The 13,862-nt window shown below is 43.7% G+C and overlaps 1 protein-coding gene across 1 annotated transcript; it reads left to right on the top strand.

The window, feature by feature from the left end:
• The first annotated feature begins 1,238 nt into the window (after positions 1 to 1,238).
• Positions 1,239 to 12,493, top strand: LOC124274455. The gene is made up of 5 exons (XM_046709818.1): positions 1,239 to 2,153; positions 7,693 to 7,884; positions 9,217 to 9,366; positions 11,225 to 11,413; positions 12,126 to 12,493. The coding sequence occupies exons 1-5, from the start codon at positions 1,343 to 1,345 to the stop codon at positions 12,305 to 12,307; spliced, it is 1,524 nt and encodes a 507-aa protein (XP_046565774.1). The 5' UTR covers positions 1,239 to 1,342; the 3' UTR covers positions 12,308 to 12,493.
• The last annotated feature ends 1,369 nt before the right edge of the window (positions 12,494 to 13,862 follow it).

Genomic DNA, 13,862 nt, shown 5'->3' with positions numbered 1-13,862 from the left:
AGATATCCTGTAACACAATATACTCCGTATCTGAATCCCACATAACATAATCTGCCTAAATATTCTACAATACCCACCGCCCCTGGATACCCCATAACACAATTTACCCTGTATCTGGAAACATTATGTTCAACACAATAATTACCCTTGAATACAAGGAATATAAAAGCCCATATTTAGATACCCAGTAACACTATATTGTAAGCTACAGACCTTGGATCTGGATGCCCCAACCATTAGTCATAAACTGTATAAATTTATAAGCTCGTACCTGGAAACAAAAACACACACACACACACACACACACACACACACACACACACACAGACTTTTGATTTGACACACACCCATTAGTCATACACACACACAAATTTACACACACACACACACACACACACACACACACACACACACACGTTCAAAAAGGAGGAAGCATGTTTCTGACAGCGGAATTGTAACACAAGATATACACAACTAAACAGAACTTGAAGAACCCAAACTTCTTCCATATTACAGTTGTTAAATCTTTCAAATATATACTTCTCAAGAGAGGTTTAAGAATGCTCGATGACACGTTAGCTATAGAAATATGAACGAATCAGTGTTGTTTAAGTTCTCTCTGGCTGCCAAGAGGCCCACCACGATATACTTTGTACAAGTCGGCAGTGGAAGAGTGTGCAGCTAGAAGAGACCCTTGAGGATGATGAAGTTGTTGGCGTGTGCTCAGAGAACTGAATTAAGGCAATGGGGCCATTGTATCCTCTCAACTTTCAGAATCCAAACTTTTAAAACTGTTCAAATTTTCCCAACGCCTTCATAACCGAACCCCCCAAATATGCCTAAAGGGGAATTCCTATTCACGAACAACTTATGAACAATCCCAAATCCCGTTTACGTTTTATAAAGTTGGATCTACCTAACACCTCGCCTCACTTCAACACATCACTTCATCCCTAACATACCTTCATTCAGACTGCCTGTAACCAATTGTCTTACCTTTAGACACGGAACGGGGTTCGACTTATCCCATCTGCGATCGTGCATGAAAGATGTGTCGATTATAAATATGTCTTATGCGAAAAATGCTAAAAGCAAGAGTGACGACGTTAGTCGGGTATGCGGGCTGTCACAGTCAATCTGGTGTCCCGGCCTCACTCCTGGCACACTCAGAGCCGTGAAGCTGAGGGTGATTATGTGTACGACTGGAGTATCACTTCACACGCTACAGCTGATGTCATTACCGTCATGTGCCTAGCTTACCTGTTTGGAGTTTGAAGGAAGGTAAATGACCTGAGTGTTCGGTTCTACCCAAGGGGCTCGCGAGTGACCCTGGGGTCTCGTTATGCACTTACTGCTAGCTGTTGTGTGTGTACATCTGACCGTTCTGGGACAGACAGACACCTTGGGACGTCTGGTGGAGGAGGAACAGACAGACGCCTTGGGACGTCTGGTGGAGGTGGTGCAGGCAGACACCTTGGGACGTCTGGTGGAGGTGCTGCAGGCAGACACCTTGGGACGTCTGGTGGAGGTGCTGCAGGCAGACACCTTGGGACGTCTGGTGGAGGAGGTGCGGAGAGGCCCTATGGGACATCTGGCGGAGGAGGGACATACAGAACCACTGGGACAATTGGTGGAGGAGGGACAGACAGACCCACTGGGACAATTGGTTGAAATGGGACAGAGAGACCCACTGGGACAATTGGTGGAGGAGGGACAGACAGATCCACTGGGACAATTGGTGGAGGAGGGACAGACAGACCCACTGGGACAATTAGTTGAAGTGGGACAGAGAGACCCATTGGGACATCTGGTAGAGAAGGGACAGAAAGACCCACTGGGACATGTGGTGGAAGAGGGACAGAGAGACCCACTGGGACATCTGGTGGAGGGGGGTCAGACAGACGTACTTGGACATCGGGTGCAGGAGAGACAGACATTGGGACATCTAATGATCCATGACAAGGGTAAATCAAGTCAGTTGACCCGGGGGAAGAGGGATACATACATCGTCGACGACCACGACATTGTCACAAACATGATGGCAGACCCAGCTTGGATATCAACCTCTGGGTCCCAGACATGGAGACTTGGAGATCCGGGCCAGAGTACGAACATACTGAAGGTGGACACTCCTCAAGTAAGAACAAGGCGAAGTAAGTAAATATAGATCTCTTTCTCTCTCTATATATATATGTACATATATCGTTTGTCAGGTCAGTATATCTCTGTATATAATTATTGTTTGGTCCGATGACATCTATGCATATCTGTAGTGTTAATTCAAATGAAGGCAAGGCATATCTGTTGTGGCACATCTGATGAGGTCAGTTCATCTGAAGTCAGCGCATATCTGTTGTGTCACATCTGATGAAGTCAGTTCATCTCCGTAATGTCAGGTCATTCAAAAGAGTCCGTTTGTTTGTTGTTTTACGCCGCACCCAGCAATATTTCAGCTATGTGACGTCGATCTCTACCATGGGAACCAATGGTTAGTATTATGACAACGGTGATATACCATCAGCCAAGCTACAGGGGATGACCACTCGATACATTATATAACCTCTTACGAAAAGCATATGTTACCGGGTACCAGGTCTGACACTGAACCCCGAAAACAACTTCTTAATGTTGTTTCAGGTCCCATTGACCCCATACAACCTCTAAGTGTTGTAACAGGGGTGTTGTTGTGCTGAGGTTGTTGGTGTTAAATGTTGTTTCAGGTCCCATTGTGTCCATACAACTTCTAGTTGTTGTAACAGTGTCGTTGTTGTTGTTGTTGTTGTTGTTGTTGTTGTTGTTGTTGTTGTTGTTGTTTAAGAAGATACCAGAAAGAGATAGTTTTCCTTCAAGTGCTATAAAGGGTCTTAACAGTTCAACATCTCCAGTCTAAGGTTCAAGTTTTATAACCACTTAAGTGTGAACGCCAGCCGAGTGTTTCAATGATTACTTCAGACATGAGTCACGCCTGTAGTTTAGCCATGCCTCCAAGGCCCCTCGACTGTATGCGCACAAAAACAGTCTTCTTACTTGAAACAGGACCTGTTGGCTTCTCGGAATATTTGTGTCTTGTGATTGTAAATGGTTGCCGTGAAAGATCAAGGCCACTACTTTAGAAGCTTAAAGGTCACATGCAACGTAAAACACAACTTTGCAGATTCTGATACCTTTCGGTATGGACTTACCGAAACAAATCATCAAAAATGCAAATTCAACTTATAAAGTTGAAAAATAACGCGATGAAAAAAAACGCGCGAAATCGGAGTTCAAACGTTTCACTAATTTTCCCCCGACTTTTCTGGGGAAAACGGGTTTCAACAGCTGGGCTGCGCTTATAGCACGTGCGCAGTGAAGTAGGTTCGCGCAGCTTGGAAGCTGTTGTCCGGTGAATACTCGGTGAAGGCTTTGGTGTGAGCTATTTTTCTAATGTTTTGTTGATATCTCACAGGCGCGAGCTTTTTATATGTTATGACAGTAAATTAACTGTTTATATAATTTCATTTGTCTATTTCACCACACGTTCTTCTTATCGAGTCACTTTCTCAGTTCGATACTTAAAAGCAATGTCATTATTTAGCGTGGACAGAATTTCTAACTGTGATATAGATATGTCGTTGTCACAGACTAAACTCAAAGTCTTGTTTTATTGACACCTGTGTGTCTGCCTGCCTGTCTGCTAATGACAATATTCAATACACAGCTGCTATCACTGACCACATGCAATTTGAACTTAACACCAATCAGGCTATACACCATAAACAAAATGCATTGATTTATGGCCCGAGTTCGGTCTCTGTCACATTATGTAATTACACAGACAGGCAGGTGTGATACTTGAACACATGACATGTTATGATGTCTGCTGATTGCAAAATGTTATACACAAAAAATGAGCATGTATTTACAAAACCCAACATCTCTATATATACACACACAATGACCCGTGAGGGCATCTGCAAATGAACCAGCCGTTACACTTGAGTGCACACCCACCCGCTCTGACTGGGTTCGGTATCCCGGCTGCTTCGTTTCTTGGGAAGTAAACCGAAGTACACAATATTGCACTTAAGAACACATACCAATCGCAATATTTTCAACCAGTAAAACAAGACATTCACTTGGAATATAAAACAATATAAGACAGCTAAGCACATGGTCTTCAGTTAGAATGGCTGAATTGGAATTTTTATCCAGCTAGAGTGTGAGTCCCAAACTTTGTAAGATTTTGATATTTCCAAGTAGTATGGACAGTTAAATTCCCAATTTAACATTTGTAATAATTACCCATCACTCCTTTCCCCCATATCCCTGGGACTTCCGTCTGTCTACAGGTAACACAGGGGGTAAGCCCTGTCCATGCTCAACCGGAACTTGGTCGTCATCAACTACCATTTCCTCGATAGACAGTCGATCCCGATAGAGAGTGAGTCCCAAACTTTGTAAGATTTTGATATTTCCAAGTAGTAAATGTTTATGAAATCGACTTGTCTTATAACTGAATGGTCACGGATTATAACCTCTATATCATTTCGTCATGACACATTATATTGTGCTTACATTTTAAGCATGTCTTGACACGTCTTTCGGTGCGAATCGGAAAAGCCGAGAAATTGACCACTTTCGACGTCTTTACAACAAAATCAATTGAATTCATTTCACGTATTGAGCATTTTTAGGCTAAATGAGGTTATGTAGCCGCTGTGTCAAAATTTTAACTTCTGTCAAAACATACAAACTGAGGCATTAACGAAAACAATAACTGTACGCGCCGATGGTAGTTGCTCATGTAAACAAATCAACTGTACGGGTTGTTGAAAAGGTACTGTACGGGTAGTTGGTTTCGTGTTATTTATCAACTGAGGTAGGACCTTGGTTTGAAGCATGCAGCTTGTGTATTGAATGACATATTTGTCTTACGTTCTTTTTAACGTTAATAGTTGAAAAGTTTCTCCAGTGATGAAATTCACTTCAATGTTTATTCGTCAATTTGCATGTTGTTTTGGTCGCAGGTTTTCTGAAGTTGTAGCTGAACAGTAAAGAAAGAATCTGAAAGGTTTTGCAGAAAACTCTGTGACACCAAGTTATAAGAAACGTTGTTATTACGTTGTGAGGAGCCCTAAGCATAACGTTTCCTGAACGTAAATTTGCAACGTTATAAAAAGGCCAAATATGTACAAACGTTGTGACAACGTTGTGTCATGACGTTACCAATCTACAACCTGGGAAGGCGCCCCGATTCTTTCAATACTGAAATGACACCTGGAAGAGGTTCAGTGACCTCGGCGGGGCATCCTCCTCTGTATCAACAACTGTTTCGCAGCGACTGCTGGTGTTGCTGCGCGCAACGTCGTGGTCAGTGTTATTCTCATCAACCTTCTGTTTCTTTTTTGACGGGGGCCCTATATCTTCAACCCTCAAGGTCACTGTAAATGGGTGCCACAGTTTTGGATTTCTAAAGGAATTATTATATTTTAAAATGTTTTGGTTTAAAGATTTATTTTTTTACAGTCAATGTCAGACATCCTTTGGCAAAACTTGATGACATAATGTGGATGGTGGTTACACAAATGTTACAAAATTCTGATTTCTTCGCGCAATAATAACAATGGAAACTTCCCCCCATGATTGAAAGCAAACGAACAGATCATCTCAGTATAGCCTTTCGTTGTAATAGTGACCTACATTAGAGGGAAAGGGAACGAATCAGAATTCGATAGCTGTACCTACCAAGTCAGTTTTGAGGGTGAAGAAACCAACAACCCGTACAGTGATGAAGCAACTACCATCAGCGCGTACAGTTATTGTTTTCGTTAATATCTAAGATTGCATGTTTTAACAGAAGTTAAAATTTTGACACAGCGGCTACATAACGTCTTTTAGCCTAAAAATGCTCAATACGTGAAATGAATTCAATTGATAATGTTGTAAAGACATCGAAAGTGGTCGATTTCTCGGCTTTTCCGATTCGCGCCGAAAGAGCTGTCAAGAAATGCTTCAAATGTAAATAAAATATAATGTGTCATGACGAAATGATATAGAGGTTATAATCCATGACCATTCAGCTTATAAGACAAGTCGATTTCATAAACATTTACTACTTGGAAATATCAAAATCTTACAAAGTTTGGGACTCACTCTCTATCGGGATCGACTGTCTATCAAGGAAATGGTAGTTGATGACGACCAACTTCTGGTTGAGCATGGACATAACTCATAATTCCCGGTGTCATCAATATTTTCAATGATCCATTCATGTAATTCTAACTGCTAATTTGACCCTAACCCACAATAGAATCTGTTTAGGCGTATTATCGAGACTGGTTATTCTCTGGCATTGACGTTCTATATTTCTTTACAAAATTAATTAGCACTAAGGTATATTATGGCATGACAAATATGTTTAATATTAGAATATATGTGTTACAGTCCTTGTAGCTGTCCGCAATTCCAAACAAGCAAACGAGAATCAAAGGAATTCCACCATTTGAATAAAGGGGAATCGAAATAAAAACGTTTTGGTCCAAAAATAATCAATAAAAGAATCAATCACAAATGTTGTTTTTACATAGATCAAAGCCATTAATCACAGAAAAAGAAGCCTGATCCCGTCTTAAAGACATAATGCTAACTTCATTGAATATGCAATTGATTTCCCAGACCTTTTACTCATGGCTGAAATTGGGACCTGTTTGACTGTATTCAAAGTAAAGTGCGGAGGTATCATAAATAGTTGAAAAGAAGATGTATAGTGACGATGAAGGAGAAAGAATGTGGACTTGGGCGTACTTTAAAAAAAGTTGTCCGAATTCCATCGCGACGTGATCAAAAGGTTTGAAGCAGAATGGTTTTAAATGAAACATCGATTGAGAAGAGTTTAAGAGAAGTAACAGTCGGAACTGCTTCAAGGATTAACGATTGGGCGACAGACGAGAACCAAATATCCAAGGTCATATAGGTGTGCTGTGGAACAAACAATCAGGCTCGGTAACAACAAACAGCCGATCACAATCACATTTAGATCGTGTATTTTAAGTCAGGACGATCCTTTGAAGTTAGGGGCCATTTGCAATAAGTTCCCATGTTGCAAACCAGTAGTGTCCTGTTAATCATTCCTTCTATAGATGTTTTGACTATTTAAACGAGATTTTATTGCCGAAAACAGTTGCCATCGTGGAAATGGCTGGCCATCTTGAATATTTTAAATGGGTTTCTATTAAACCGTTGATAAGTAATGTGGGTGGCATGACCACATGTATTTCGAGCTTTTACCCACAAAACACAATTTGTCCATCAAACTGTTTGATTTAATCTGGGTTTGGAGTCCACGAACTCTGGTTTCATATCCAGTGTGTGGATTCGGGATTTAGGCCCTGAGCTACTTAGGTCCAACGTTCCCGACGGGGTAGAACGTTGGATGTTGGATTTGTATTTAAAAACTCACGTATCAGGGATATTGCAATAAAGTGAGTAAGAGAGTTGGGTTGATGCTGGTCTAAGACGTTTACCACTGTGACGAAGTCCACGAGTTATGTTGCTGACAAACCTAGAAACGTAATCAAGGCGAACTGCGGTCCGAACCATGATCATAGTTTCCTGCCGTGCCAAGGGACGCAACTCTGTGGGGGCACGTTATTGGGATCTCAGTGAGTAAAGGTTGAAACCTTGTGACATAACCTGATTACTGGTGTGTTTCAGCTGTGATCGGACGCTACCCTATGTGTCCTCGAGGCTGTACGTCATGTTCTGCTGTCAACGGCTGTTTGACGTGCGAGAGACGTTACTTCCTGTTCCTGTACCGCCGGAACATGCGCCAGACTGGCATGTGCACACCTAGCTGTCCCCCGGGCTACTTTGGCGTCCGTCAACACTTCCACAACAGATGCGTCAGTAAGTTGCTCGTGGAAGAATCGCCAGACACCTGCCTGGAAATAATATCTCAAAGTAACCTGTATCTACTTATACATGTACCTGTAAATCCACCTCTGACTTGTAGACCAACCTACATGTACCTGTAAATCCACCTCTGACTTGTAAACCAACCTACATGTACCTGTAAATCCACTTCTGTGACCTTGTGACCTGTAAACCTGTCAGGGGGTCCACCTGTATATATGTGAGACCCGTGAAGATCCGGGTTAGAATTGACCTTGAGTAGGTGAGGCGAGGTGAAATTGGGTTTAACGTCGCGCTGGAGAATATTTCGCTCATATGACGACGTGCATGCGTGTGTATGTGTATGTGCGGCTGCTTGTACTAGCCCAGACTGAAGCTGGTTTTATAGTGCTAGCCCACTGAGATACCATGCCGCAGTAAAGCATGAATACCCCACTCAGACACATTATACTGACTCCGAGCCGACCAGTCCTTGATGTAGCCATTAATGCCGAGCGCCAGGCAGGGACCAACAAGTACCAAATTTTAACGTCTTTTGGTATGACGCGACCGGGGATCGAACCCACGACCTTCCGCTCTCCGGGCGGACGCTCTAACCACTACACCACGGAGGCGGTCACCTTGAGTAGGCCAACACATAGTAGGCTAACCCATGCTTGTCGTATGTGGCGACTAACGGGATCAGGTGGTTGATTGATTGGCACATGTGATCGTATCCAATTTGCGTAGATCGATGCTCATGCCGTTGATCACTGGATTGTCTGATCCAAACTCGGTTATTTACAGACCGCCGCCATATAGCTGGAATATTGCTAAACTCACTCACTCACTCACACCAGCATGTATATTAAGACCCACCTGTATATATTATGTCTATCTGTATGTACGTCGAGGTTTACCTGCATGAGTTGTACAGGAATATAACTGGAGGTCTGCCTGTATGTAGCTGATTGTGAAGTCTACCATCTGAAGGTCCGCCTGTATGTATGTAATACTTATATACACCTGGAGGTCCACCTTGGTGTATGTTAAGGTGTATGTGCCTGTATGTGCCTCGACGTGAGGTCTACTTGTATGCACTTTGAGGCCTGTATCTATGTGAAGGTCTAACTGTATGTACCTGGTCGTTAGGTGTACCTGTATGTGCGATCTACCTGTATGTACCTGGATGCCTACCTTCATGTGTGCACCTGGGATCATAGTCTCAAGCTAGTGTGCCTCTATCTGTATGTTTATCGGTGTTAAGGCCGGTAGTACGTGTAAACGGCTGCCTTTCAGAATATTGACTTGATCTGGACATATTTAAATATGAAATTATTTTCCCAGAGTGTCAAGTAAATCACTGCCGATCCTGCTTTACGCGCCAGTACTGCACGCGATGTTACCGACCACGCATAGCACACAGGGGCGACTGCATCGACTCCTGCCCCACCGGCCTGCACCTCGCCAACTACTCGTCAGAGTGTAGAAGTAGAGGTTAGTATTTTCGTTTTTTCGTTTCTTCAAAGTTTGAGTGAGAATATCGGAGTGAAGTGTCGTGAGATATTTGTTGTTTCCCTGTCTCCGCATACCGTATTGATCCTTAGAAAGTCTGAATATCGGTAGTTCGTAAATGCGACTAAGAAGTCCTCGTGAAGATGTTCCCAATTGCGCACTTGTTGTTTCACTGGAATGCCTGGAGACTCGGCATTGACAGACGCCATATAGGATAAAAACTATAAGGTCTGAGTCAGGGTATACACAGTGTTTGAAACTCCTTAAAAATCCAGGCAGCCCACTGGGCTGATAACTAAAAAATGTTGCTGGTCGTGTTGACATGTAACAGGCCCTGTATTAAAAATAGGAAACTGAGATAAGGTGTTACAATTATATAATTAATGAACTACTTGTAGTGAGGTAAACTTAAACATGTGCAAAAGCAAATAGAGTTATTAAATGCAGAAGCATTTAAAGTTTGCAACGGCTTTTCCGCTACACTGCCCCCAGCCTTGGTAGATTTATCTTTGTTTCATTCAATGTCATTTTTGTGTCCTGAGCGTTGGTGATTACCAGGGCATCATGTCTCAGATTTGTGCTTCGAGATACATAACTACCGTTTGTGTTCTTACGAAATTTAAATGGTATTTGTTGTGTTGCTAATGGACCATACGCAGACCTGCAAACTTGACAATACATTTTGCCCTTGTTATCGTCAACTGTAAGCCAGTCAAACTCTACTTTCCACGATGGGACAATTATCCGTTCCCTCTTTGTCGCATCATACTCCTTGTTTTTTTGTTGTTTGTTGTCGACTTCTTGTGGGGGTTTTAGAGGTTCTGGGAGTAGGAGGAATTTACGTAGCATTATGACCTAAACACTCACAGACCTGACTATGGGCGCCGCCACATTTGATCATTCGCAACCTCTTCGGGTGATCTTGTTGTCCGTTGTTAACGGCGGACAATGTTGCTCACGGAAATATTCGAAGATGTGTGATTGTTACATACTATTAGAAAAGAACAACATAGTTCATTGGCTGATAGCATTCTCTAGACCAACCACATTTAGTGTTAGATAAATGGGTAGGATGAGTGATCTGTGGAAGTTATGGTTTGTTTGATCATGAACTATACATACGTCGTCTAGCTACCACAGTTGTAAATTATTTTCGAAATATTTCCCGTAGTCAATGACATGATCAAATATATACCCTTGGAAAATGTACTGCCCACAGGGCTGGCAATAAAATAAAGTTGTAAGCCCGCCAAACACTAACAGGCAGCGGACCGCCTGGCAAGCGCTATTTCCTGCACTGGTATAGATCTACAGAGTCTATGTTTGACTGCAGGATGGCGTCTCAGTGATCCTGGGTCCCGATCTACAAAACAGTCGTAGCGCTACGACATTTGTAAGCCTATGAAAAACTATAGAGTTACGACAGGTCGTAACATTACGAACGCTTTGTGAAAGGTAACCCTGCACTATAAAGAATGAGACAGATACACACACACACACTCTCTCTCTCTCTCTCTCTCTCTCTCTCTCTCTCTCTCTCTCTCTCTCTCTCTCTCTCTCTCTCTCTCTCTCTCTCTCTCTCTCTCTCTCTCTCTCTCTCTCTCTCACACACACACACACACACACACACAAACACACACGCACAGAGTAAGACACACTCAGTAACACTCACGCACTCTCATACTAACACACAGTCCATTATACTCCATGTTACTTCACCAAGTGGTTCTCACGTATGTACCCACATTTCCTGGCATATTCAGCCTTTGGCACGGCCCGGAGACTCGTGAACATGTTTGTATTGGTACCCTATATCACATTGTGTCCCGTCTTCCCACAGTGGACTGTCTCGTGGGGCCGTGGACAACGTGGAGCGCATGCCGACAACGGGGAAGAGGATGTGGCCAACGGCGGCGGTTTCGTGTACGGTCCAGGAGCATCCTGGAGTCTCCGTCACCCAATGGGGGAACTGCGTGTCCCCCTCTTCGAGAGCGACGCGGGTGTCAAGGTGCTCGCGGAGCTTGTAGAGGTAAGCCTCTTGTACGGTCAACACCGAGTCGAAGTTGAAAGGTCCCACGTACGTAAATACTTCGAGTTAGCTTAGGTACGACACAACCGGAAAAGGCTGAATAAAGAAGCATACAATCTTTTATTGCGAGACAACCGGAAGTTCGACCCATCTGAGTTCGACACAAAGATATTTGATTGTATTTCTATATACCACCGCGATGGGGATGTGAGTGAGTCGGTGTTGTTTTACGCCGCACTCAGCAATAGTCCAGCTATATGGCGGCGGTCTGTAAATAATCAAGTCTGGACCAGACAATCCGGTGATCAACAGCATGAACATCGATCTACGCTACTGGGATACGATAACGTGTCAACCAAGTCAGCGAGTCAGATCACCCGATCCCGTTAGTCGCCTCTTACGACAAGCATGGGTTGCTGAAGATCAGTTCTAACCCGGATCTTCACGGGTTTCGATGATGATGTAGTTATGCCGTCTGTACATAAAGAATAACTGAAGTAAATTTTTTAGAGAACGAATGTAAATAAAAGCCACAAAAACTTTTATATACTCAGGAAATCCAATATATGATTCCGACTAAAATATAAAGTGGATGTCCCGCTGGCTGTAGAAACGTGTTGATACGTTGATGTAGGTCAAGCCGATTGTGGACTGGAATCTAGTTCCGATACAGTGATGTAGGTCCCGCTAACCTAAAGTCCCACTGTTGCAGATTCCTGTCGGCGCCGGAAGAGGCATAAGCGGAAGTGGCGTGGAAAACGGCGGAAGGAGCGAGGAAGAAGGAGAGGCCACAGTCGGGGCTCTGATACCAGGAAGCGGCGCCGCTGTAGAAGCGGTCGTAAATCGTTACAACGATGTAGGCGCCGCAGACACTGCCGTGGCGGAGAAGGCTGACATCTTCAATGGACGTGTGTCCTGAAGCGTCATCAGACTCAACAGCTCTACCATCTGTTCCGACTGCCTGGAGGCGTAGTGCAGTGTTTGGACTACTTTCTTGTGTAATCGTCGGATGCCTCGCATCTCCAAGTGTCCAGAAATGTACGGTTATGTCTCCAATAAATCTGTAATTTTATATTGCTTTATACCACGAATCATGGTCGTGTGATGTTTAGGTTACCTCATATCTCAGATTTATACTAAAACTATCATCCGTTTCCTCAGCCTATGTGTATTCCACACAACCAGTCCCCCGTCTTCTAAACCAACCACCCGTCCTTACAACAAGCCTATGTCTCCACAACCAATCCTCAGCCTTCGCAACTCATCCTGGTGCGGTGGGGTAGCCTAATGGTTAAAGTATCCGCTCGTCAAGCCGAAGACCCAGGTTCGATTCCCCACATGGGTACAATGTGTGAAGCCCATTTCTGGTGTCCCCAGCCGTGATATTGCTGGAATATTTATAAAAACGGCGTAAAATTTAACTCTTACACTGATTCACAGCCCATCCCCGGTCTTTGCAACCCATCCTATATCTCCATAGCCAATCCTCAGCCTTCACAACCCATCCTACATTTCCATAACCAATCCTCAGCCTTCACAACCCATCCTACGTCTTTACAACCCATCATACGTCTATACAACCCATCATCCATCTTCACAACCCATCCCACTTCTTTACAACCCATCCTACATCTTTACAACTCATCCTTCGTTTTTACAATCCATCCTTCGTCTCCACAACCAATCCTTAGCCTTCACAGCCCATGCTACGTCTTTACAACCAATCCTCTGTCTCCACAACCCATCCTACGTCTATACAACCCATCCTACGTCTTTACAACCCATCCCACTTCTTTACAACCCCTCCTACATCTTTACAACCCATCCTACGTCTTTACAACCAATCCTTCGTCTGCACAACCAATCTTCAGCCTTCACAACCCATCCTACGTCTTTACAATCAATCCTCTGTCTCCACAACCCATCCTACATCTTTACAACCCATCCTACGTCTCTACAACCCATCCTACGTCTTTACAACCCATCCTCCGTCTTCTATCCCAAAAGCTTTCACTCATTCTCTCCACCCATCACCATCTCTCATGAGAACACATGTTCCAACGTCCCTAAAAGCCCTTCATCAGTTCTCAAGATCACCAAACATTACGTCTCCATTAAACCCAACGCCACTCATTAACCATCCCAACCAACCAACTTCCAGCAACCAAACAGAATTGACCATCCCCAGAACCCACATCCTAACCACCCTAAGAACCATCCTAAGTACCTCCCCATCCCCAACGCCTTCCCCTCCCCCCAGGTTAGGATACAAACACCTATTCCGCGCCACCCACGCAGCTTCTGTCCACGTTGCCACCGTGGTTGTGACACATGATGTCATTATACGGCCAGCTCGCAACCAAGACGCCACTGTGTGCATACCTCACCAAAATCTGACAGCTCCAGCATCCAAAGCTATCATTATTAACAACTATTTAATCGAACCACG

This window comes from Haliotis rubra, unplaced genomic scaffold (genome assembly GCF_003918875.1).
Source record: "Haliotis rubra isolate DU_JTF1 unplaced genomic scaffold, ASM391887v1 Scf191, whole genome shotgun sequence".
In the NCBI taxonomy this organism is placed as follows: Eukaryota; Metazoa; Mollusca; class Gastropoda; order Lepetellida; family Haliotidae; genus Haliotis; species Haliotis rubra.
Note: the sequence above shows the minus strand (reverse complement) of the source record. Positions and strands in the feature narration are given on the sequence as shown.

Coding starts and splice junctions, on each gene's coding strand:
- LOC124274455 (XM_046709818.1), top strand. CDS start 1,343: ATGCACTTACTGCTAGCTGTTGTGTGTGTACATCTGACCGTTCTGGGA. Junction 2,154..7,692: donor TCAAGTAAGAACAAGGCGAA/GTAAGTAAATAT, acceptor GGTGTGTTTCAG/CTGTGATCGGACGCTACCCT. Junction 9,367..11,224: donor GTCAGAGTGTAGAAGTAGAG/GTTAGTATTTTC, acceptor GTCTTCCCACAG/TGGACTGTCTCGTGGGGCCG.